This window comes from Vipera ursinii (genome assembly GCF_947247035.1).
Source record: "Vipera ursinii genome assembly, chromosome: 2".
Classification (NCBI taxonomy): Eukaryota; Metazoa; Chordata; class Lepidosauria; order Squamata; family Viperidae; genus Vipera; species Vipera ursinii.
In genome coordinates, this window is record NC_139513.1 from 101,180,262 (window position 1) to 101,203,524 (window position 23,263).

Genomic DNA, 23,263 nt, shown 5'->3' on the forward strand with positions numbered 1-23,263 from the left:
TGCGAACTTTAAATTCATGCAAATTTCAAAATGCATATGTCTCTGCATATAACTTTTGTGGCTGAAAAGATATCTAACTTGCTGAAAGAGAATTGTAAGCATTTCTGGCACAGTAAGAAAGAGAACATCCAATCTGATCATCTGTTATTTTTATTAAGTTCTAGCCCTGGCAAGGAAAGAAGAAACTGTTTATCCTTTGCTTCGAACAGTTTTTTAAAAGTAATTTTAATCACATTTTTTGGACAGGCTTGATTCCCAAGATATCAAAACCTTTGGCCATCACAGCAGCTGTTGCGTCACACAGGAGCATTCGCCACATGTTCACGTTCACTATTTCACCTAGATACAAAAGAGACACAGCGCAAAAATAACAGATAAATATTAGATGCAGGCCTTTTGGAAATTAATACCTGTTTTGCCTCTTTTACAGATTCAATATCATCATTATCCAGGCAGTTATAATCAGTTCCTGTCAATCTATCACATATCAAGTTTATGAACAGGCATTATACAGGTAGTCCTTTGAATGGTCGTTTAGTGGCCAAAGTTACAGCAGCACTAAAAAAAAGTGACTTATGACCGGTGCAGCATCCCCATAGTCATGTGATCAAAATCCAAGTGCTTGGCAACTGGCATATATTTATGACAACTGCAGTGTCTCGGGGGTCATGTGATTTCCTCTTGCAACCTTCTGACAAGCTACGTCACTGAGGAAACCAGATTCACTTAACAACTGTGTTACTAACACCTGCAGTGGTTCTCTTAACTGTGGCAAGAAAGGTTGTAAATGTTTAACTATTTCATTTAGCAACAGAAACTTCAGATTCAGTTGTGGTTGTAAGTTGAGGGCTGTTTTTGTGATGATTCTGTTCAAACCTTTGCATCCGTAAGAGATCCAATACAGCTATAATTTAAGTTCAGCAGTCTATCTGACCATGTTTTTACTTTGCAATCGCAGCAGGGTTTTACTTCAAAGGATTAGTCATTTTATTTGCCATATTTTCTAGCCTTTTTTAAAAATAGAAAATTAAAAATATATTTAGCACAAAAGTCTCGTAGGGTCTTTCAATATGAGGTTCCATCCAACAAGGTTTGAAAGGAAAGATTTCATATATCTTACTGGGTTGTCAATACTTTGGGGTTTTAATAATCTTCAAACAACTATCCCACTTTATTTCAAAATACTAAGGTAACTCACCAGTTTGTCTATCTTTTTCCACACAATAACAGTTATCATAGAATTCAGTAAATGTGGTGGCTAGCTCATAGAGGTAGTCGCAGAGAGTGTGCAGTAAAAGGTCATCTAAGCACTTTTGGATGATCTCAGGAAACCTCAAAATGCATTTGCCTAGTTTCCATTCTTTTTCATGATCCAGTATTATCTCGGTTGTTCTAGCTGCCTTTTGTAATTTATCTTCACTGATATTAGCCAGTCTTGCTATAGATCTGTCACAGAAATAAACCTTAGATTAGATGCCAAAGGATCACACATCTTTATCCGGACTCCCACCCAAAAGATTATGCGACACAAGAACAAAGATGTACCAAAATTACTGACTTATCCCAAATGGATGGCTAGCTATTATGCATTATTTTGACAATATTGTTAGAAATACTACTTCTTAAAATACAGAATTACATCTTGAAAGATGTCCTGTAGGAGAAGAGGGGTGGGGGGGATGGAGTGAAAAGAAGGATCAGCCTAGATAACCACAAGTGAAATATCCCTTAAGAGCTGTTGACCCTTAGCTAACTCCAACCAGGTGCTGATCTTAATTGTGAGTATCCCTATGCATAGGCTTCGGGCAATAAATCAGTTTAATTTAACTTTCACAAGTGGAGCTGATCTGAATCAATGTAAAACAAATAAAAGCTACATCAGCCACTGATTTAGGCTTCAATTGCTCTATAAAAATAACTGGGAGTAAGGTATCAAGCGACCTCACCTGAATCATCTTGAGTTCTTATGCAAGCTCTAATTAATACATATGGGGGAAAAAACCTTTAAGTTACATATTCTTCTTAGCCTGTACCAAGTGAACAGCAAAAGGCATATTTGATTGAAGGAGGTCCCAGCAGGTTCAATACAGGCCTCAGCAGCTCTTCCCTACTGAATCCCAATCACTGCAGAACCATAATATCTATTTTCACTCCAATCACTATGCATGCCATGCGTGTGTCCAAGATTACCTTATCAAATTACTAAGTCTTGCCCTAAAAGCAAAATACATTGCTGACTGGGCTGTATGTTGCTTTTAATGCTTAAAGTCTTAAAGTTACAATGTTTATGTTAATTTTTTCTGGCTCGTTTGGGCATTAAAATAATTATTGATGTACGTCCATAGCTATAGATTGTGAAAGCAAGCATGTTAAACATAATGACAACTGAATGCCATTTTCATACTTAATAAATTATCAAGTTTAGCACATATCAGCATAGCCTCAGTGTTCTGAAACTGATTAGCTAAAGATTTAGCTAAAATGTAGAGCAAGGCATTGTCCCACATTATATAGTATCATATATTATAACCTGAAAAATAAAAGAACTTGGAATACTATCCCTACCTGATTCGAGTGAAGGCATAAAGTAAATAAGCAGCAGTATTTCCTCTATCATCAAGCATCTTATCAAAAGAGAAAATATAATCATTTATTCTGTGATGAGACAGGTCTGCATATTTAATGCAGCCAAAGGCAACTGACGTCTGGGCTGCCTTTAATTCTTCAGCTGTAAGAACCTGTTAAGACAAATAAAATGAATGAATGAATGAATGAATGAGTTTATTTAATTACCATCAATGACCAGAAAGATAAAAGACACAAAGCACTGAACAAATACAAAAATAATAATAATAGTGTATCAGCCATATACAACTATAAAGGTTTGAAAAGATTAGATAAAACATATTGCTTCCAAAAACGGTAAAGCAGCATACAATGACACCTCATAAATGAACAATCTTTTATCATTTCCAGCTACTATTTGGAGACATGGTTGCTCAAAGATTGCAATCTCAAAGTTTTCAACACAATTTAACTCAACTCTACAAGTGGCTTTAAAAAGTTCTCTAAAACGACTGAATGACATTGGCATAAGTTCTATTTATATAGGCAAAGAACCTGAGGTCACCAATGAAAGTTACAGTTACCATTCAAGCATTTCTTAGCAATGAAATTACCTCCCCTCCCAATACAATCAATACGAAAGTGATCCCATCTATTCTTCATTTTATGTTGTTTTGCCATCTGCTGGAAAGCTGAGATAATACAAGAGTTTGCAGACCAGGCAAAAATTAATCTTAGGAATGTATGAATTCCCCAAGAGTATCTCAGTAGATCTTGCTCTATTCCCTACCCATTTAAACATCAATAATAGCTTTAAGCACTATAAAACAGTATCCAAGATGGGACATCTCAGTACAATGTTGATTGCTAACCAAAAAAACATGCCAAAACATAAAAGGAAATTAAAACAAAAGGAAATAAAGTGTACGACATGCTGCTTCATAAAAGCAAGATAGCAGAAGAAACAAAATTATGTTGGATTCAAGAAAAAGAATTCATTACCTTATCTCTTTCTTTTTCCTTCAGTTTATCCATTGATCGCTTCAGTCCTTCTTCAAGAAGATCCATCAGTCGTACTGTGTCTCCAGAACGTGTTTTGAACTTTTTTCTTATAGCAGAGTGAAAATTATTACTTTCCGAAATGGCATGTCATTTTAAATAAAAGTTACATTCCAAATGTAAACATATGCTGCCTTCATAGCATGAAAGTGATATCCCAAAACAGACAACTCTGTGTATCCATGGTGACAGGTGTATATATATTTTTTTAAAAGGATGGATTTTAAAGAATCTAAATTTTATTTGATTCAAACCTAGACTCAAACTAAGAGGATTAATTAAAGCTGAACTTTAGTTTGAACACAGGAAGATTATAATATAATTAATTTTGGAAAGGAGCACTTCCCCCCCCTCAATTGTTACAATTTTATCTTAATGAGGTATACTAGAAATCAAACTCTCTCTGCACTCCTAAAAAGATAAGCCTTATTGTTATATATTTATAATTTATTATTATTGTTATAAATAGTAACTTCATTTTAGGTATGAGAAAATGCCTTTTCTCCAGCGACTGGTCTAGCTATTTCAAGCATTGCATTGGTAGTTTTCCAGAAGTTAGCAATAGCATGAGCACTTATATACTGTTTCACAGCCCTAAACAGTTTACAGAGTCAGGCTATTGCCCCCAACAATCTGGGTCCTCATTTTACCGACCTCGGAAGGATGGAAGGCTGAGTCAACCTTGAGCCGGTGAGACTCGAACTCCTGCATTCTAATACTGCATTCTAATGACTGTGTCACTATGGCTCCAAGTTAATCCTGTGAAAGCAATTGCTGATGCTTTAGACAAAACAAGCTTGTTTTAGGCCAGGATCAGTATAGGGTCCAAAGGAAGAATGGAATCTTCAGAAGTGTTCCATTTGCCCTCTGGACCATACTGATCCTCATCCAAAACTTTCTGGAGTGTTCCATTCCTGAAACAGTAGGTTTTACATATTCACATTTCATTTCATTGACTGAAGCGTAATAAAATTACATTTAATTAATTATTGTGGTTAGTCCTCATATAATTTATAGTTTAAATTTTAAGCCACCACATGAGGCCCCACAATCTCCAAACAAGATAGGCAGCAAATAAATTTAACAAACAAATAAATTAAAAAATTAAAAAAAATATGACTGAAATAAAGATTAATTCAATAGCAACATGAAAGGGCTACACATACAAAGGTTTTGGGGCCTCATGCGGCTCTGCATGCCTCAGATGGTGAATCCCTAATTAATGGGCATAATTCAAATCTAAAATAGAGTAAAAGAAAGAAGTGACAAGAGCTAATAATAAATATCTGGATGGGGGGGAAAGAGAAAAAATATTTCCAAATGAAAAAAAAAATACTTTCTGAATATTACTTAACCTGTTATTTTAATTAATGCAGGTTTGATTAATATTTATAAAATTGTGTTGATGGATGCAGAAGATTCTTATTTCCAACACAATGTATTTACAACATGCAGATCAAAAAAGAGATGTCTATGCAGGTTTTCTTGCACTATACACTAATGCAGTGATGGTGAACCTTTTTAGAGACCGAGTGCCCAAACTGCAACCCAAAACCCACTTATGTACTGTCAGGTGCCAGGGGGGCATGGCCCATTGGGTGGGTGTTGGGTGTGGCTGCAGTGGTAACGGCAGACTGGGTGGGACTAAAAAGTTCAATCAATCAATTCCAACTTTGCATGATCTTTTTTCCCCGCGAGAAGTTAAAATTGATTGATCGATTGAACCTCTTTTTTTTTTGCACATGGCGGTGGAGGCCTAAAGCGAAAACGTTTTATAAAACCCAGCTGAAGGCCTAGGACTGGGGAGAGGGTGCGTGTGTCCACAGAGAGGGCTCTGCGTGCCACCTGTGGCAGGCGTGCCATAGGTTCGCCACCACAGCACTAATGTATAAATTCAGTGTTACAGCTCAAAGTAAAGCTGCAGAATGTACAACCAAACATCATTCTAATAATCCTGCAAGAATAATATACTTTAAAAAACAAAGCAAAATAAATGTCACAATTGAATTGGTGCTAGAACTGTTCAGAAATACAAAGAAGTCAATTTGGGTACTACAAAATCTTTTTTCAAAGGAAAGGCTTACACAGGGGTGTAATCCTGTGGGGTGTCAAACTACCGGCCCGTGGGCCGGATGCGTCATCCGGAAGCCACGCCAACCCCATTGCCAGCAATGGAAAAATAGTCCCAATACGTCTCATGGCATCATGTGACATTACGAGTTTGACATGTCTGATCTAGACTGATATTGGCCTCATTTCCAGGCATTAGCTTAAAACCAATTCAGAAAAAGTAGCAACTTCAAAAGTATCCAATTAAAAAAAAAATGATCTAAACAGTTTATTTCCTAAAGCTGCCTGTAACGTGAATATTGCATGGTCCAAATCTCTATTGAATTAATCTTTCTTAAATGAGGATATCAATTCCTCCAGTGAGATTAACAATGGAACTTAGCTTAAGGCATACTGAAGCAGAGTAAATTTAGTGTAGTGGTTAAGGCAATAGGCTAGAAACAATTAGGTTTTGAGTTCTAATCCTACCTTAAGCATGACACTTAACTGGATGATCTCAGTCATTCTGTCTCAGACAGAGGAAGAAACTAATGGCAAACTATTTCTGAAATTGTTGGCAAGAAAACTACAAGGACTTGTCCAGATAGTCACGAAGTGTCAAGACAGAGCCAAGGTACATACACATTCACAGACACTCACACACATACCCAAGAAAATACGTTGTAAACCTACTTGTCTTCTCCCAACACCACTCCAAAAGGAGCATGAATTACTTTGGTCACTTTGGGGTCATACCAGCCAATCATCTGAGCTGCTGCAAATATTGTTTGTAAGTGAACAGACTGCAAAACAAAGTAGGATTGAAGTTGGAATTGTTAATTACGATGTCATATAATTTAAAGTTTAAATTTTAAACCACCACACGAGGCTCCAAACTCTCTATTAAAGGCTGTGCCTTGGTTCAGAGAAAGCAATGGGAGCAACTGTCCTGAAAACCAAGGAAGGAACTGGGCTCCCAGGAGGGTTCAATACTCAAAATAATCCTTTTGTTCAACATCAATCTGTTAAGTATAACTGGTTGTATTTTGTCTTTCTCCATAAATTTAATGGGCTGTTGATGCCAGTGGGTAAAAACAACAGACAAAAAAACCCCGTTACAGGAACTAATGATATGGGAGGGGGTATTAAATGAATGGTACATCTAGATCTGCTGTGGATCACATCAATGTCCACAAGCAAAACATTTTACAAACTGACAACATAGGATGGAAAAGCTCACCTGCCCACTGTCTACCACATATATTATATAATGAGCTTTTTCTTCAAAAATCCTCTGTTTTATTGCTGCCAAGTCTGATGTATCATATGTAAAACCCCCATCAGACTTCACAATTGTCAAAGGAACAGAACATCCTGGAACAAATACAATCTTCCGGCCATCATCCACTTGTACAACCCCTAAAGATGGAAAATACATCATTGGTAACCATGCAAAAACAGATGGAAAATTATATTGAAGTTTGAGAAGCATTTTTTTTCAAAATGTACAAATGAAAACCAGTTCAACGAAGATTTACAAACAGAACTTGTCATAAAGCCACATTCCAAGTCAAGCAAACAGGCATACAAAATAGGAGTCAAATGTTTAGAATTTCTACATCTGCCCATTCCAATGCAGCAATGGTAATTACCTCTTGAGATGGGCTTAACTTCTGATTTCAGAGACTGATTAAAGGAGGGAAAACAAAATATCCAGTTGCATTACATTTTTAAAAAGAATCAGAGGACAATGTAGCAAAATGGTTTTGAACTCTCATCCTGCTCTCACATAAGGCTTTGCTCCAAATGTAATCAAGAACAATTTATTTGATTATGTTCCCAAATGTAACATCTCTTACTTTCTATTTTGAGTCGACTGATTTAATTTGTGGTTTTCAGCAATCAGAAACCTATAGATCTTATTATTAATAATTCACAAAAGAATCATCCACTGTTAAATATTTCCAGATTATAAATTTAGCCTTCCTAATACAACAAATTCTGTTAGTGGAAGCCATATATCTAAAACATAGGAAGCAATGATATTATTAGTTACTAGACTCCAGTTAAATGTAAGAAGAAGCAACAAAAAAACAGTTATTTAGTTCAAAAAGAGATGGAACACAATGAAAGAATTATGGAAAACAACTTCTATTAGCCTTCAGTATTTTAAAGCATGTAATTTAAAAGCTAACCTTTCTCACTGTGTGTTGAATTTAGGTGGTCTAGATTAAGGTATCAAGAGTTAATCATGGCACTGAGCTATACATGGCCATCTTAATGGTTAAGGATTTTAAGAGATGGAATGGCAACAACTGGAAATTGTTAGAAACTAGCAACACTTCAAACAGATAAGGACATGTTGTCTGAAGATAGAAGATTCTCACATCAACTGTGTGTCCCAAATAATACTGGCTCATCGTGCATGATATATTTTCATCTATTATGGAAATTTATTAACAACTAGGATACCAAAAGGAACCAATCAGAAGTCAAAGTTCCTACCCAATTTTACTACCAGCAAGCTGCAATGTAATGCTTTCTTTCCAGGCCAGAGGATATAAAGTAGTAATCTCCATATTTTGGAGCTACCCAACTGAAGGGTAAACTAGAAATAACACAACACAGAACATTGAAGAATATCTATCTTGAAAATTACCAATCAAGAGCCTCCATATGATCACCCATGCATCAACCCATTCTTTTACCTGTCTGAACTTCACTTTGTACTAGCTATTCAAAATGCACATGTACAAACGGTTGTCTTAATTAAAGAATATTATGCTTTTCTTTTGCTTCTTGTACCACTGAACTTACATAAGGCTATATATTTATTGCAAAAATATTGCATGGTATTTGGTGTCAACCTGATATCTGGCTTGTCGCAATTTCTCTATGAAAACATGCTACAAAGCAGATTTGATCATCTTGCTCTGTGTCAGGGTAAAATCAATTAAATAAAGTTGTATATTACTGCTCCAAACCCATGACAACTGAAATAAAAATGAAGTAATTTTGAATTTCAGGCTAATGGCACCTAGTTAAGTTTACTGATTAGGTATAAACAAATATACATAAATACGGGTACTTACGTATTAATTATAAAACAATCAGCAAGTGGAAATTTTCAAACTGTACATTTTTTAAAAATATAGACATACAAAACGTTTTTAATAAAATCAAACTTTCCTGAAGGTCTGAAACATATAATGTATTATCATTTTAAACATATTCCAGCTATTTAACTCCCAATTACAATACAGATGTGTTACCTCGTTCTTCAAGCTCCTTCACAATTCCATGCATCCTATCTTGGTAGTATGATTCTCCTCGGTCTATGATGGAAACATCCAAGCAGTCATAGATCTTTTGGAATTCTGATCAAGAGGAGGAGGAACAAAAAATCTAAGCATATAGCAGTGAAGAATTTGAGATGCTTAAGTTGAAAATATATAGTGATTAGAATAATACAACAGCAAATTATCTGGAAAACAAGCAATGTTAAAAAGTTGGGTTCACCTTGAAATTGAGCAAGGCCTTTATCCTCAGTTTAAACCACAGAAATAACTAATGGTATCCTCTCCTCTCATAGGTTAATTCCAACTGGCTTAATGAACCTTCAGGTAAACAAGACTGAAGCTGACTTTTGGTTTTTATCAGTATTCAATGTAGGTTAATTATTTCCAGTATTACGTTAACTGGAAGTTGAGTCATGGGATAAGCAGCATCCGAGGATAAGCAGCAAAATGTTTCAAACCAAAAAGGAAAGAAGTTCAGTTGCTATGGCTCAACTTCCAGACAACTCCACCTGGATAAGCGAGAATTTTCATCGACATAAAACACATTGTTAAGCATTTAGAAAGGTAAGCAAGAAAAAAACTGAAAATCTCACACACTTGACTGCCAGATTTCTACAAATAAAATTGTATAATAAAAAAATAAGCTAGGCCTTAAAATCAACTATGATTTTTCCTATGCAAATCCCTGTAGAGTGATAAATCCCTAAATTGTTGCTGAAAAACAAACAGTAGACAGAAATCTCTGTTTTAGGACATACTTTATGGAGGCGACTCCCTCCCTTTTTTTTCTTCATGCTGTAATGTATCAATTGTTAGGAGATCCCAAAACACTGGAAAGTTTGATATTACAGACTGGATCTTGGTCTCACAGAACAGCAACCTCTCAAAATTTTCTACCATAAATGGTACATTCAATATTCTTATGCTTCAGCAATGCTCCACAAAAATAATTTCAACCATTTATAAAAAAAAGTTTTCTAAGAAAATGCTCAAAAGTAGCCCAAGACAAACACATATTTCAAAAATCACCTTTTCGGGATACATCACAAATGAGGTTCCAAGCTTTAATGATGTCTGGACTTTTGCTCTGCAACAGGACCACACAGTGGTATGCATGCTTCTTAAATTCTTCCTCGGTGTCAAACCTTCTTTTTGATTCCTGGGTTAAGAACATAAAGATGCTATGAAATAATCCTGTATTCAGGGACAGTTTCTTCAGGAGTGGAAAGACCACTCTTGCTTTTAATCCTGAACCCATCATGCAAGGATACAATAATCTGTCTCTGGATTCATTCCATCAATACCCTTTTGATCAAAAATGTTTATATAGTCTACTGATCTAGGGAGGAGTTTTCAGTTTACTACCTCACCCTGCTGGCTCCTACAATCTCCAGAAAAAGGCTATCAGTGACATTAACAATTATTTGACTGAATTTTTTGGGGGTCAGGCAAATTAGTTATTTCAGATTATCATTTTTCAACAACAACAACACATATGTAGATGATGACTGTACCTGCAGTTTCTCCTATTGGATTGAAATAACTCGTTCATCTTTAAACATACTATTTTTCCTCTAATTAAGAATAGCATCTAATAAAGCTCTGAGTAAGCATTTGCAATATTACTTGCCGCAACACTGATTCTCATGTAATGGTCTATACTGATTCCTTTCAATTTAAAAAGATTCTTACAAAAATAGTCTATTATAAGGAATAATGCAAGAAAAAGAAAACCAAATATACTGTTTCAGTACTGTGTAAAACATCAAGCATTTTCTAAGCAATTATAGTAACAGGAACAAATGCTGTGGATACCATACCTTATAAAAAGCTTGGAGGTCTCCTATGGGTGGAGAAACAGTGAGGTAATCTGGAAATTTATCTTGCAGATGAGCAATAAGCATCCCAAACTGGGTGCCCCAATCTCCCAAATGATTCAATCTGGATAAAAGAAAAATAAACCAAGTGTAAAGTACAGGTAATCTTTACATAGGGAAACATTATTTCAGTTAATCTAATTAAAATGGTGCATCCAGAGTTGTCCTAAAAATACTGTGCCAGGTAAGTACCTGCCATGATATTTCCAGTGGGCTTACTGCTTAATTAACACAATTCTTTGCAAGTCAGAGGAGTTCTAGCATGTAGCGTCATATAAAGTTAGTGAAGATAAAGTTTGGCTGCTTCACAGAGAGAAGCACTGTATCTCTAAGTACCTTATGAATATGCCCATAATTATACATGACTTACCTTAGAACATCATGCCCCATGAATTCAAAAAGACGGCACATGCTGTCCCCAATTATAGTTGATCTCAGATGTCCAACATGCATCTCTTTTGCAATATTTGGGGAAGAGAAATCAATCACCACCTTTTTATATGGAATAATGAATGAAAAAAAATGTTTAAAAGTTTAGAATACAATTGGTGTAATATATATTTTAGCTGTATTATGAAATCCAGCTATTGTGAGTGAAGAATCAACGTAACTGTATACCGCTCTATATGTTTACAAGAAGCTATAGAATACATACATACATACATACATACATGCATCCCTTCATCTGTGGAGCCCATGTATACACTAACCAGACAATATGCAAAACCCGTTTGGTATAGTGGTTAAGGTGCTAGCCTAGAAACCAGGAGACTGAGTTCTAGTCTTGCCTTGGAAATAAAAGCTGGCTGAGTGATGTTGGGCCAATTGTCCTCTCTCAGCCCAACTCCTTCCATAGGGTTGTTGTTGTGGGGAAAATGGGGGGAAGGAAGAGTATTATTTATGTTTGCCACCTTGATTTATCTATACAAAAAGGTGGGATAAGAATCGAACAAATAAATGAAATAAATACTGTATGTTCAGGCTCTATGCAAATTCTTTGTGTTTTGTACAAATGTTTCTTTTAAAGTCAGATAACTAATTTCTATAATTAAAAGGACAGAATTTTTGGAAGCTTGTATTATTAATCTGGATCAAAATCTAAAGGTCACAGGTATTCTTCTATGCTTAAAAGCATGAGCTGGTTTTTCTGTCACTAGCTCTCCTTCCTGGAATATTGTGAAAGACCTGTTTCAATGTTATGAAAGAGTTTGTACAGAGGCTGAAAAATAGGCTACACATAAAAAAAAATTCCTTTTTGGCAAAGCCACCAGCACTCATCAAGTAAGATAAGATACCAACAGCCATTTACTGTTCACCTTTTTTCTTTCACCAGCAGCAGGTGGTTGAACTCCATTCATTAGCATGCTACTCAGCTGTCTGGATACAAAATCCTTCTTCAAGTGTACATTGATGAAACCTTTACAGTCATCAAAATTAAAATGGTCATTGAGAAAATTTACATATCATTTTCTTTACAAAGAAAATACTTTGTGGCAGATTAGCATATTTGTAGACAATGTAGCAGATTAGTATAATATTTGTAATCACAATACAAATCTTCAACACGATAGAAAGTTTATGTCAAAAAAGCTACACATACTTACACCAGGTAGAAACACTCTTTATTAACAGACTTACTCAATAATTAGTTTTGGGGAGGAAGAAGCGTGGTCAGCAAGTGCCAGAACATGATACTGTCAAATTAATTTTATTATAATATACACTGCTAGCAAATTCTGTTTCTACTTATATTAAAGACAGAGTAACTGTACCAGGACCAGCGATTTCAATTTTCTCAATACATTCATTGTCTGGAATATTTCTGGCAATCTTGTCAGCAATGTCTTTTGGGCTTACTTTTTGCTCCTTAGTCTTGAGCAGTATCTGAAAATAAGGAAAGGAATCAGTGTAATTGCTTATTGACTGGAAACGCAGTCAGGCACACAATGCCATGGTCAATATTCTACAGATTCATCATTTAACCCGCTTTGACAAAGATAATAGGTATTACTTTATAAAAAAACCTACTTGGAATCCACAAGTTAAAAAATGCCCCAGTATGTTAATTTAGATAAGAGAATATATGTATTAAAGGAAATAAAGAGAGATGAAGTGTTGGTTATAACAATTTGGAGATTTGTAATAATATGCATTGTCTGAAATGAACTATTGTAACCCAGACACCACGTTGCTTTTTAAAGATACTATTATAATATTGGAAAACTAATTAAAAAAATGCCCCAAACATCAAATTGTTATTCAAGGACATAGTCATTTATACATACTTTTAAAAGTCTGGAGCTGAGCAAATAACTCTGATTCTATTTTGATATATCTAAACCAGATCAGTTCAGGTTAGAAAAACCTGATTTAATTTATTATAGAACATTACAAAAGTTGTACCCATGTGGGTGAATATATTAGGAACTTCCCAGTTCGTGGGGCAATATGGCTTGTGGCACATTGACCAAAAGGGTTGATTATTGTGTCTTTAGAATTAGTAGGGAAACTGCATATGGCATAACTACAATGGAGAGCGGTAATGTCCTCTTTCTTATTTTACCAAAAATCATTCTATATCATTTGGTTGATCAAAACTGGTATCTATAGGCCCAAATGGTAAAAGCTAAAGGACATGGAAATAAATAATGAAGAGGATGAATTAAATGAAGAAAATAAAAGTATCATTCACTAATTACCGTATATACTTGAGTATAAGCCCAATTTTTCAGCCCACTTTTTGGGCTCCGGACCTCCGCGCCCTGCCTGCCTGCTTCTTTCCGCTGCCTGGCTGCCCTACGATGTAACCCGCTTCATGATAGAGTGCGACGCCTGCAAGGACTGGTTTCATGGCAGGTAACACAAAGCGGTCATTCTCGCCTTTCCCTCCCCCCCTCGCCCGCCCGCTCGCTTTTTTTTTCCTCTCAAGCATCACTGGACTGGGCCAGGGAAATCAGAGAGAAGCTGGGCGTGCAGCGTCACGGCGATGGCTGGAAGCCTCGCCCAGCTAGAGACAGAGAGGAAGGAGGGAGGGCGTGCGCAGGCAGAGAGGGTTTGGTCAGGGTGGCGGCGGCGGCGGACACGGGGAGCTGAGGCGCCATCCGGTAGGTAGAGGCCGTTATGGGAAGGAGGCGGGAGAAGGGACGTGTGGGGGAAGTACGGGGGCCGTGTAAACGGAGTACGTGCGGCGCCGCGCGGGTCTGATAGAACTGGGCCGGCAACGGGTGCTTGTGAAGCGGCTGAGGGCTGGCTAGGAAGGGGGCGGCGGCGGCCCTGGCGTTTTGCGGGTGGGACAAGGCTCTCGAGAGAGAACATGGTCGAAGCGGAACCGACCCCGCCGCTCCCTGCAGGGGAGAAGCCGGGCAAGCGCTGCTCCAGTCCTTGCTCTTCTTCCCTCTCCCGATTTTGCCTTCCTCTCCAAGATAAGTCCGAGCGGTAGGGGAAAGTTAGAGCCCCTTTCTGAGGCCGCCCCTTACTTGGGATTGTTGGGCGAGAAGGCGACGTGGGCATGGAGGAGGAAGTAAGTCGCGCTTTACTCGTCACTGCGGGGCAGGGAGAAAAAAAGTTCTTGCCGGCCGGACTTGGATGGCGGCAGCGGCATCAGCTGGGAGCCGCAGCCCCGCCTAGTCCGGCTGAGCTGAACCAGCTCAACACAAAGCGATCGGGCCTTTCCTCCCCCCCCTTTCCCTCCCCCCTCCCGCTCTAGGGCAGAGATCCCCTTCCTATCGCTCGGGGCCTTTCGTCTCTTTGGCTCGCCAGGGCTGGAGCGGCGAGAGGGAGCGGCAGAGGAGAGATGGTGGGCTTTCCTTTCCTTCCCTTCCCTTTCCGTTAGAGAGCTACCTTCGTGATTACAATGTGGAGTGGCCGACTGAGGCTGAAAGCACATTAGGTAGCACTTGAGACATGCAGGCAAATCCTGCTAAAGGGCTTTTCCCCCCCCCACTGGATCCGCGCTCCGCAAGCCTCTGCCGCCGGCGGAGGCTGGATCCGCGCTCTGCAAGCCTCTGCCGGCGGCAGGGCGCGGATCCAGCCGGCGGCAGAGGCTTGTGGAGCACAGATCCAGCCTCCACCGGCGGCAGAGGCTTGCGGAGCGCGGATCCAGCCTCCGCCGGCATGCAGGCAAATCCTGCTAAAGGGCTTTTCCCCCCCACTGGATCCACACTCCGCAAGCCTCTGCCGCCGGCGGAGGCTGGATCCGCGCTCCACAAGCCTCTGCCGGCGGCAGGGCGCGGATCCAGCCGGCGGCAGAGGCTTGCGGAGCGCGGATCCAGCCTCCGCCGGCGGCAGAGGCTTGTGAGGCTTGCAAAAATAAAGCCCTGCCGCTCTTCGCGTTGCTTGCCCGACTGGCTGTCACGGGACCGCACGGATCGCCTCGCTCCCACCGGCAGCTGATTCCTTCGAGTTTGGTCTCGAGCGATTTTGCATTTTCTCCAGTGCTGAAAGCCACTCGGCGGATCCCAGCCTCGGCTTATACTTGAGTCAAGAACTTTTTCCAGTTTTTGGGGGTAAAATTGGGGGTCTCGGCTTATACTCGAGTCGGCTTATACTCAAGTATATACGGTATATTATTCTTGCATCATGAATAATAAAATCATATACTTTGCACACAAGCACATCAACAGGCTTCTGCTTATACCACATATTTAAAACAGATTTTTTAATGCAGATATGCGTTAAAAAAAACAATTCCCATTATTTTTGGCTCTCTAAATCACCCACTTTTCCTATATTCTGTCATTTTGTTCCTACCTGTTCAGAGTATCTTTCCTCCTAATTATATTAATTCAGAAAGAGTTTCCTTGAACTCATCCCTATTATCATCACTTGAATGTTAATATGCAATTACCTCCAAACATCTTCTTTTGCATGACATAAAAATCCTAGATATTACATGTTATATGAGAAAATGGCTGAGAAAATATCTACACACCTTTCCATCCTGAACATAAACTGCTTCAACATCTCTCCTCAGGAGGCCGCTATAAGGCATTGCATGCCAAAACAACCAGACATAAAGATAGTTTCCCCCCCATGCCATCACTCTGCTAAACACTAACTTCCACAGCACTGTCTTATGCCTAAACATATTTACCCATGTAGGAGGGCTGTATTGCTATTACACTTCTCATCTTCTTCATCTTTATCTTCTCATCTTTCCTACTATTGGTAGTACTATCCCTTTCCTATTGGTATCTTATGAATTATCACTTATGATCTATTCTATTCTATTCTATTCTATTCTATTCTATTATTCTATTCTATTCTATTCTATTCTATTCTATTCTATTCTATTCTATTCTATTCTATTCTATTCTATTCTATTCTATTCTATTCTATTCTATTCTATTCTATTCTATTCTATTCTATTCTATTTCTATTCCATTCCATTTCCATTCCATTCCATTCCATTCCACCCATCCCATGTGTATTTTCTTATACAATATGTTTAGGCCCTTGTATTCAAAAATCAAACCTGCCCCTTCATTTTCCTGTATGTATTAATCAATTATACAAGACCAGACTACTTTTACTCAAATCGATTATACCTTTTATTTGGCCCTACTTTCATTTCTTTTCATTCATGCATGCATGCATGTTCTTCACTATTTATTCTTCTTGCATTTCAAGATACAACCTCTCATACTATTTGAAAGAGTAAAAGAGATGAGAATGAGCATTAAGAGAGAGTGATGTGGTGTTTCCTTGGTTGTGTAATTATGGAAAGATTTACAATGTATGGTGTGGTTATATTACAACTATGTTGGTAAGAAATGTCAGTATACATGTACTTTTGTATGCTGACAAAACTATGATATTGGCTAAGAACCTGAGTTGTTTTCTTGTCCTTTCAACACTTTTGCTTTCTTTTCAGCTTATATTATTACTAAGTTATCTGCTTTAAATTGCACAAGAAAAGAAGATGTAGGAATAGTTAAAATAAATATATGCAAACCGCTTGACAGATCCCACTGAAATATTTGTTTTTTTGGCTATATAATTACCAAACCAAATTCTGATAAGTCCTGAAGTCCAAAACAACATCACTATACAGTGCCACTCACATTACTACACTTTCTCCATTTAATATTTTTCAAGTTGTTTACAAAGCATTGCCACAGTTCAAGTTTAATAACATATGGCAGGTCTGTGGAAAAAGAACTAATAAAAGCAGATCATTTGTCTAACTGGACACTCAAATTACAGCATGGTAGTATGTTGTCATAATCTTATCTGTTTTGAGATGCAGCAGTAAAGAGCTATGAAAAGTACACACACTATCAATTACCTGAGATATGCTCATAGCACTGTTACACTGGTAATCACCAAATCTGGACTGTTGACTTGGTGTTACTGCCAATGGTGGGTTTTCTAAATCAGGATATGCAGCTTTGATAGCTGCCTTAAAAATTTCTTGAATCCTGTGATTGATATTAATCATGCCTTTGAATGATTTTTCTCTATGTCGTTCCACGTGAAGGCTCTAAATAGGAATAAAAAATAAAATTACTTAACAATGAATTCAAATAGATAAGAATACATGTTCCATGGAGCTAAGAATTCAAAATGCAATTTAAAAGTATAAACATAAGAAAGTCCTATTTATTAATTTCCCATCTTTTCAAATTAGAATTACACAAATGTTTTGAATTAGATGGTCATGTATATATACATTTCTTTCTGAATTAGAAAGAATGAAAAAGTTCAATTGCTACTTGATGTGTCACACCTCTTAAAGACAATCCTGATAAATCTGGATGTTTGTCCATATCTAGTTCTATCCAACTCAGTGTGTATGTGCACATGCATATACGTGCAAACTGTCCCCCTTTTATTTGACAAAAACCTTATACTGTAAGTGCATTTCCAGAATAGCAACATACAGTGAATATAAAAAAAAATCTACCCAGACCACCCCTGTTACAATGCCAGGTTTTTGAGATGTAAAAAAATCAGACCAAGATAAATCACTTCAGAATTTTTTTCATCCTTAATATAGCGGTACAATTCAATTAAAAAACTGAAACCTTTGGGGAGGGGATAACAATAAAAAATGTACAATAACGTACATGGTTGCATAAGTGTGTTCATCCTCTTATAAGTAGGGACGTAGCTGTGTTCAGAATTAACCAATAACATTCAAATAGCACCATCAATTAAAGTGCCTCTGATGAAGCATATATAAAGTTGAGCTGTTCTATTAGGATGTTTCTGACATTTACTCAGTTGCCTCTTTCAGCAAAAGCCATGGTCTGCAAAGAACTTAGAAAGCATCTAAGGCAGACATGTCAAACTCGTGACGTCACATGACGTTGTGCGATGTATTGGAACTTTGTCCCCATTGCTGGTAATGGGGTGGGCACGGTTTTGTCGTGATGCGTCCACCCCATGGGCCGGCAGTTTGACACCCCTGATCTAAGGGATCTCATTGCTGGAAGGTATCAGTCAGGGGAAGGGCACAAAAAATTTCCAAGGCATTGGCTATACGATGGAACACAATCATCAACAAGTGGAAAAAATATGGCACAACTGTGACATTACCAAGAACTGGATGCCTCTCCAAAATTGATGAAAAAAGAACACTGGTCCGAGAAGCTACCAAGAGGCCTAGAGCAACTGCAAAATTTCTGGCAAGTACTGGTTGTATACCACGTGACAATAATCTCCTATATTCTGCATATATCTGGGCTGTTAGGTAGGGTGGTAAGATGGAAAAATATCTTAAGCCCGGCTACATTTTGCCAAAACCTATATGAAGTCTGACTAAAGCATGTGGGGAAATGTATTATGGTCTGATGACATCTGATGGCCATAATTCCAAAAAGTATGTTTGGCACAAAAACAACATTGTGCATCACCAAATATAGCCTCTACTACAGGGGTGTCAAACTGCCAGCCCACGGGCTGGACGCGTCATCCGGAAGCTGCGCCCACCCCATTGCTGGGATTGGCAAAACCATCCCGATACGTTGCGCGATGTCACGAGTTTGACATGTCTGCTCTACTACAATGAAAAATGGAGGTGGCAGCATTATGCTCTGGGGCTGCTTTTCTTTAGTTAGAACTGGGGTTTTAATCAAGGTGGAAGAAATTATGAGCAGTTCCAAATATCTGTCAATTTTGGCATAAAATCTTCAGGTCTCTGCTAAAAGGCTGAGATGAAGAGGAATTTCATCTTTCAACATGATAATGACACACAGCATACCTCCAAATGAACAAAAGAATGGCTTCACCAGAAGATGATCAAAGTTTTGGAATAGCCCAGCCAGAGCCCTGTCCTGTATCCAATTGAAAATCTAAAGAGGACTGTGCACAGGAGATGCCTCGCAATCTGACAGATTTGGACTGCTTTTTGCAAGGAACAGTGGACAAAGATTCCCAAGGCAAGATGTGCCATGCTGATAGGCTCCTACCCCCAAAGACTGAATGTTGTCTTAAATTCAAAAGGTGCTTCAACAAAGTATCAGTTTAAGGCTGTACATCTTTATGCAGCCACATTATTATAGTTCTTTTTCCCCCTAAAAGTTTTCAGTTTGTTTTTCAATTGAATTACACAGCATATATGTTATATTAAAGGTAGAAAAAGTTCTGAAGTGATTTATCTTGATCTGATTTTTTACATCGCAAAAAGCTGGCATTTAAACAGGGGTGTGTAGACTTTTAATATCCACTGTACATGGAGAGAGAGAGAAAATGCCTTGCAGTTCTGGAACTGTAGGTTTTTCCACTGCAACTCTTTTCCCACAACCGTTCTGCTTTTATTTTCTCTTCTGGATGTGGTGCTTGTATTCAGTGGCTCTCAATTTTGTCCCAATTTAATTAACCCTTTCGTATCTTTAAACAAAAAAAAAAAAACACAGAGAGCAGACTTGATGGGACCACTGGGTCTTTTTCTGCCATTGTTTTTTTATGTTACTACTGTGCGCTAAACACTTCTGGTTGCAATGTCTACTATTTTCAATTTATTAAGTATTGACACAGTGATCCCTCTAGTTCTGGAAACCTATCCAGCAGCTTACAAGCACACGTGCTCATGATTTTCATAAAAATAAAAGTGATTCTTTCAGATCTGTAGAAATGTCCATCTTCCTTATTCACAATGCTTGCTGTCCAAAAAGTTCAAATCCATACCTTTTGTAGGATATTTAAGCGGTATTTTAATTTTGCATTTTCTTCCCGCAATTCTTCCAAAGTTGGTGAAGCTCCCAAGCATCCATAGTTTTTCAAATGATCTACTTCAGCAGTTAAAAACTTGATTTCTCTTTCCTAAAAATTAATGATTTTTTTAATACTAGTTTATTTCCTACAATTGAATAAGTGATACCATTCTTATTTCATCATCTATGGAACGCTAAATACATTAGGAAAGCATAAAGTAAATTAATATTGTTGAGTTCAGTCATCTATTAATCTTTTATCTTTTTATATCCTCAGGTTTTAAATATCAATCTATACTAAGCCTACTGAAGGAATAAATGGCTTTCCGAAGTAGGTTTCTGATATTAAAATGTGCAATTTTTAATCAAGCTTTCATGTCACAAATTATGGAAATAACTAATCTTCTCTCTTATTCATGTAGTGAAAAATATAAGAAAATGTGAGTGCACTGATGTGTTTGAAAAAATAAATACAATGGCAAAGAAAGAAGCTGCTAACAACTGTCACCTTAATGTGAAAAGGTCATTGCGAGAGATGTCTTAACATGTCATAACTTTTCTCATTTCATTTTTATAGTGTTTATTTTATTAAATGTATAAGCTGCTATCCATCTCATTATTTTTTCAGTCTTGATAGGCATTATTTTGGCTTCCTTGGTGACTGCTGGAAAGGCAAAAATTTATGTGTAATATTTTATTGCTTCGATAGAAAAACCAAAACGAGAAAACCAAAACGTGAAAGAGGGGAAAAACGTTTTATTCGAAAGAGAAAATCATGCCGTTCAGTTTATGATAATCAAACGTAGAATAATTTAACTTCCGGCATCCTTTCCTTTTGCTGTCGGGGAAACGCCCACCTTACCACAGATTGGGGAAAAGTAAGGACAAATTGACAGGTGCGTCACACTTTCAGTTTTTACCACACACCTTTTCCCGAAAGAACTAAATCCGTCCCATAAAAGAGCTAGCTTATTTAATTTTTGGGGCCGTAAACATCAGGGATGTGATCAGCAGAATTCACACCTAAGTGGAAGTTGTAAAAGATGTCTACGAAAGAGGGGAAGAGGACAGAAAGACGAGGCTAAAAGATAAAAGAGGAGATGGGATTCCTCGGGAAGCTTTCTTTTTCCCAAGTAAGAGGGAATTTATTTGCCACTGACCAAATGGCAACATTTTAAATGCTTTAACTAAAGCCCGTCTTCGCTATTCCCCGCTGACTAAGCCAAGGGTAGTAGGCGACCTCGGCTCTTTTATGACTCATGGACTTCAACTCCCAGAATTCCTGAGCCAGCCATGCTGGCTCAGGAATTCTGGGAGTTGAAGTCCATGAGTCATAAAAGAGCCGAGGTTCCCTACTTGCACAACGGACTCCCTGCTCCCTGCTCAGTCCTCTGCATTGGGAAATCCATCTGACAGCCGCGCGAAGAATATTAAAAAGAAACGCATCGTTTCTGAGAAAGCCGAAGGGAGACTCTGAAGAGACAAAGGAGAAAAGCCCAACGCTTTCCCGCGAAAGCTCCAGCCCTTGCCACGCGTCCGCAGCGGGAAGCCCAGCAACCGCCTGAGAGGGAAAAAAAAGGGCTCCGGCGCTTCTACTGAAGAAGAGCCAGGACCGTCCCGGCTGCCTCTTCTTCCAAGCTGCCCGCTTTTCTTCCCCGAAACCGCGCCCGACCCAAACCTCTGACCTGCCGCTCCAGCCGCTCTATCCATTCCGTCGCGGGCATTGCCATTCTCGCGAGCCACAAGTTTAGCCGCTGCCGGAACCGGAACCGGAACCTGAACTCTCTGTTGACGCGAAGGCGAGAGAGAGAGAGAGAGAGAGAGAGAGAGAGAGAGAGAGAGAGAGAGAGAGAGAGAGAGAGGATCCGAAGAAGAAAGCGCGGCGCGACTCCCTCCAGGCGCCTTCGGGCTCCCCCTATTGAAGCGCGTCGGAATTGTTCCTTTCCGTTCGACGAGCTTTGCCTTTGGGAGGCTTCGTAGCCGGCTGTAACGAAGGACGAGGTTTTGGATAAAGAAGCGACTTAAGACTGCAAATTAATTACGGGAAAGGATAATGGACGAGACGAAACGATTGTCTGGGAGGCGCGGGACAAACCGTGTGAAACAACCAAGTCTTGCAGGAAACAATGGCCAAGGCGATTCAGGAGACTCGTACCTGTCCGGCATCTACCGGTTGAGGTGGTCATGATAGAGTCAAACATTTACTGCTCCAATCACATCCAGAGCATTCTCAAAGCACAATTTTATTTTTTTTAATTTTTAATTTTAATCCCATTTATATCCTGCCCTTCTCCGAAGACTCAGGGCGGCTTACAATTTAAGTACAAACCAATGTGCTTAGCAATAGCCTTCATTCTATGTATATGCCTGCTTATTGGGGCTTTTGGGCCCCCCCAAGTGGCATTATTACAAAGTCAGCTTATTGCCCCCAACAATCCGGGTCCTCATTTTACCTACCTCGGAAGGATGGAAGGCTGAGTCAACCTTGAGCCTGGTGGGACGCGAACCTGCACTAATTGCAGGCAGCTGGTGTTACTTAAGGAGGCATTAGCCCACTGCTCCACCAGAATGCAACTGTGATGGGATGAAAAGAGACATTTGTCATGATATTGGATTGTTTTCCTGTCAGGGTTCCCAACAGGGATAAGAAGAACCCATTTATGGTTTTGGACCTACGGAATCCTTGCACTGCAATTTTTGACGGGCTGGAGGCAGGTACTTCTAAGAAAATGTGTAAGGAAGTTGCATGTCTTTTCACAATGCTGTTGGGTGGCACATAGAGAATAAAATAGTGATGTTTGAGTGGACATGATAGCAGTATTCCACTATTTGAGAAGTTGCCACAAATAGCAACCCCCTCGGTCAACTTATTTTCCAAAGCACCAGAGGGCAGGACAAGAAACCATGAATGGAAACTAATCAAGGAGAGAAGCAACCTGGAATTAAGAAGAAACTTCCTAACAGTGAGGACAATTAACCAGTATCAATTAACCAGCTTCTCTTCAGAAATCGTGGGCACCCCACTGGAGGTTTTTAAGAAGAGACTAGACACTCACCTGTCTGAAATGGTATAGGGCAGTGATGGCAAACCTTTTAGAGACCGAGTGCCCAAACTGCAACCCAAAACCTATATATGTATCATCAGGTGCCGGGTGGGCCTGGCCCATTGGGTGGGTGTGGCCCATTGGGTGGGCATGGCCCACTGGGTGGGTGTGGTTATGGTGGTAACGGCAGACTGGGATGGGACTAAAAAGTTCAA

General features: G+C 38.8%; 1 protein-coding gene across 1 annotated transcript; it reads right to left on the reverse strand.

Moving 5' to 3' along the window:
* Positions 1–132: 132 nt before the first annotated feature.
* RARS1 (arginyl-tRNA synthetase 1) lies at positions 133–21,768 on the reverse strand. Its single transcript, XM_083351321.1, has 15 exons — positions 21,690–21,768; positions 19,979–20,113; positions 17,136–17,330; positions 12,622–12,733; positions 12,166–12,266; positions 11,220–11,341; positions 10,793–10,913; positions 10,002–10,131; positions 8,946–9,050; positions 6,914–7,092; positions 6,367–6,476; positions 3,568–3,673; positions 2,566–2,738; positions 1,199–1,446; positions 133–339 (listed from the first exon to the last, which is right to left on the reverse strand). The coding sequence occupies exons 1-15, from the start codon at positions 21,732–21,734 to the stop codon at positions 230–232; spliced, it is 1,992 nt and encodes a 663-aa protein (XP_083207447.1). The 5' UTR covers positions 21,735–21,768; the 3' UTR covers positions 133–229.
* Positions 21,769–23,263: the final 1,495 nt, after the last annotated feature.